Source organism: Microtus oregoni, unplaced genomic scaffold (assembly GCF_018167655.1).
Source record: "Microtus oregoni isolate MIOR12 unplaced genomic scaffold, Mior012 000079F_ref0000094, whole genome shotgun sequence".
Taxonomy (NCBI): domain Eukaryota; kingdom Metazoa; phylum Chordata; class Mammalia; order Rodentia; family Cricetidae; genus Microtus; species Microtus oregoni.
This window is the reverse complement of record NW_024544537.1, coordinates 5651333-5655228: the sequence shown is the minus strand read 5'-3', so window position 1 is coordinate 5655228 and position 3896 is coordinate 5651333. Positions and strand designations below refer to the sequence as shown.

Genomic DNA, 3896 nt, shown 5'->3' with positions numbered 1-3896 from the left:
TGACCCACTCTAATATCCATCTCATCTATGAATTGTTGGAGCATGGGAAGGGGAATAAACTACATATTCAAAATTTCAGGATTCTTAGGACACGGACAAGAGGATATACAAGAGGACCTCCAGTGACATGTCCGCTATAACAGAAAATAATAGAAAATCATTAGAATATGTATTAGAATACTATGTACAAAAAAATCTAAAGATAGTATTATATAAGCTCCTAATGTTGAGGCCTGGAATACACAATGAGTTCCAGGATTCCCTGTACTATATGGAGAGACATTGTCTCAAAAATCAAAGAAACAAACAAACAAAAAAAAGAAAAATGCACAAAACAAAACAAAAGCAAAAGCTACTAGTACCTGTGGCTGTTTGAATGAAAGTGTACCCCATAGTATTCCTGGAGGTTTGACCTTGCTGTTGAAGGTGTGGACTTGTTGGAGGACCAGTGCCACTGGGTGTGGGCATTGAAATTTCAGAAACACCAGTCAAGCCCAATGATTTTCTCTTTTCTTGCTGCCTGCAGATCCTGATGTAGAACTCTGCTTCTCCAGCTACGTCTTTAGCATCATATCTGCCTGAGTGCTATCATGCTTCCTGCCATGATAATGGTAATAGAATAAACTTCTAAATTGTAATACAGCCATAATTAAATGTTTTCCTGTAAGAAAATTTCCATGGACCAGCACCTGGGTGACAGAGGCAGGTTGACCTCTGTGAGTTTCTGGCCAGTCTGGTCTACAGATTGAGTTATAGGGTACCCAGGGCTGTTACACAGAGAAACCCTGTCTTCAAAATTCAAACAAACAAAAAAGAATTGCTATGCCATGTGCATGGTGTCTATTCATAGAATTAACCCCAAGAGAGTACCAAGAAAACTGAAGATGATCAAAAAGTGGTGTGGGAGGTCCTTCTGTATATGTATTGCTTTTATTGTTTAATGAATAAAGAAGTGGCTTGGCCTATAGCATGGGAGGAAGAAGGTGGAGTCATAGAGAAGCCAAGGAGCCATCAGAGATAGACACTATAAACTTTACCCAGTATATCACAGCCACTTGGCAATATATAGATTAATAAAATTGAGTTAACTTACTCTAAAAGTTATCCAATAAGAAGCTAAAATAATGGACCAAGCAGTGACTTAATTAATACAGTTTCTGTGTTTTGGGACTGAGCAGTAGGGAACGACAAAGCAGCCTCTCTCCTTGCAATAAATTGTCACCCACATGGCCAACTAAAATCCACTTAAAACCTGAGAGAGCTACAAAAAAATGGGAGAGGGGATTGAATGGGATAATAGATTAGTGTAAGTTTACTTACACTAATAGTAAGAGTGAGTAATAGAGTGAATATCTTTGAGCCATTATTTATAGGTAATTTACATTGGTATATATTCTTATATATTGATACAAATTTAAATTATGTTGAATATGTCCCTATATTTGTATACAAAATTTGTATATCTAGATGAAGTTACCTTGTCATATTATATGCATGCATGCTTCTACCTCTGCTTAAAATATTTTTGTATATTGATACAATTTTAGGATATATTTATCATATTACAATGTACATTTCTATCTCTGATCAAGATACTTATAAATTGTTTACATTTTGAGGTCATTATCCTCTCTTACACAATTGCTTATTGTATAATATTCTAATATGAAGTGCTAATTTTTAAGTTATATAGGTATTAAGAATTATAGATTAATAGTTATCTATGTTTGTCATACTTATAGTTAGACTAATCAGGTTCTTTAGATACATAGAGATTATATTCTACATAGACAGGTAATCTGCAATCATTTCAAAGAGCTGTAGAATATGGCATTTAAATAACTTAAAATTCTGTTGATGTGAGACATGATTGCTCCTGGCAACACCAATCTATTCCAGGGAGAATGTTGAGCACTGAAGAAACTCCATTTGGAGCTTGTTTTTTTTTTTTTTTTTTTTTTCTTGAAAAAACTGGCCTTTGCGCAAGGAACTGCCCATCCCTCAACCACTGACAAGGTACATGCTCTCCAGAAATAGATAAGCAGGACACAAAGAAAAAGACTGTCAAATCTTGCCAAGACAGGGTAAGACAGCTTTGAAAATTTTCCTGCCTCTGAATATGGTCTGTCAGTCATACTAGGCCTTAGCCAGATTTGGTTGCTTCAACGTTGCAAATGAGACTTTGGGTATTTTCCCAGGTATCCAGTTGTCTCTGTCAGTTGTTGCACATTTTGGAAGTTGCTTGATTGCATTTCCTGCCTTACTCAAGTGATATTATTTCCTGTCTTGGATCTTTGACGGGGTTGAAGACTAGGTAGTTGTAGTTACATTCATCTCATTACTTGGACAAATTGTTTATTATGTAAGACTTAAACTCCTTAGAATAGAATAATTATTGAAACATTTATCACATGTTTCTTGCTTAATATATTTGTTCATATTGTATGTAATTTTGTATTAGGCCTAGAACTCTCTTATTTAAACAAAAGGGGAAGGTGCTGTAGCAATTTCTATTGCCAGAAGCCTTTAAGTTACCCATGCACTTGGGCATGGTCTCTTACACTATTTATGCAGATGTAAAACACGTGGCCGACCTCTCTTCCAGCTGTGGGATTTGGTTGCTGTCCTCCATTCCAGCACTGAATTATGACTTGAGTCTACCCCTAAATAAATAACCTCTATTATTCTCAATTCTGAGCTAGTGGGGCATTTCTTTAAGCATCCTTCTTCAAAAAGGTGTCATTTTAAAATCAGAACTAATGTCAGAGGAAGTTATTTTTTCCTATCTTAAAAATGTTTAGCAACAACTACTTTAGTCATCAGAGAATAGCAAAGAGAGGGTCAGTGGCTTATGGCTTGCAGCATTCATTAGTGTTTTCAATGCTTTTATTCCTCAATCCAATGCCTTTCCTCAATGTATTTACAGGAAAGCAAGTAATGGTGAAATGTAACAAAGGAATGGAGCATAAAAGCTACCTGCTATCTGCAGATGGCTACATGAATACAAAGATTATAAATACAGAAGAATCTGAAAATGGGGCATTCCTACTTATTTTTCCATTTTATGTCTGTGTGGACATATATGCATGAGTAAATTTCCTATAAAGACCAGAAGAGGCCATTGGATTCCCAGCAGCGGGAGTTACAGGTGGTTGGGAACCACCATATATGAGTTCTGGGCACTAAACTCAAGACTTCTGCAAGGGCAGAATGCATTCTTAACCATTAAGAACTCTATCCAGCCACAAGGCTTTTTTTTCAAATACTTATTGACCTAGTTTTCAACAATTCACAACATGAAACAACCTAAAAGTCCTTGAAAAATGAGTTTCATTTACCTAACAGTGTCTTTCAATTTTTTTCTCTCATCTTGACCATAGTTTTTCTTCCCTTCATTCCTCCCAGTTCCCCATCTCACCTTCCCTCTCACCCAGATCTAATCCTGCTATATTTCCCTTCAGAAAAGAGCAGACTTTCTAGGAAGATCAACAAACATGGCATAAGATGGTACAATAAGACTTAGCACAGCCACTCATATCAAGGCTAGACGTGACAAGTCATTAGGAGGAAAAGGGTTCCAAGAGCTGGAGAAAGAGTCAGAGACAACCCACTCCACTCATAATCTTAGGCACCCCACAAGAACACCAATCAAATAGCTATAATGTATATGCAGAGGATCTAGTAGAGACATCTGCAGACTCTATGACTACTGCTTCGACCTGTGTGTGCTCCTGTGAAACCTGCTTAGTTGATTTTGGGGGCTGTCTTCTCCTTTTGTCCTTAAGCCCTCTGGATCCCACTGTCAAGTTTTCATCAAATCTGTACAGATCTTGTCTGCTGGATCTGGGGTCTGAAGATCTAAAATATGAGGCAGACTACATTCTAATGCTATAGAA

The 3896-nt window shown here is 36.9% G+C and overlaps 1 protein-coding gene across 1 annotated transcript; it reads left to right on the top strand.

The window, feature by feature from the left end:
- Positions 1-2880: 2880 nt before the first annotated feature.
- Positions 2881-3090, top strand: LOC121441605 (small nuclear ribonucleoprotein F-like). The gene has a single exon (XM_041642814.1). The coding sequence runs from the start codon at positions 2881-2883 to the stop codon at positions 3088-3090; it is 210 nt and encodes a 69-aa protein (XP_041498748.1).
- Positions 3091-3896: the final 806 nt, after the last annotated feature.

What these genes read in the sequence shown, in the direction of transcription:
- LOC121441605 (XM_041642814.1), top strand. Translation starts at nt 2,881, where the DNA reads ATGCTTTTATTCCTCAATCCAATGCCTTTCCTCAATGTATTTACAGGA.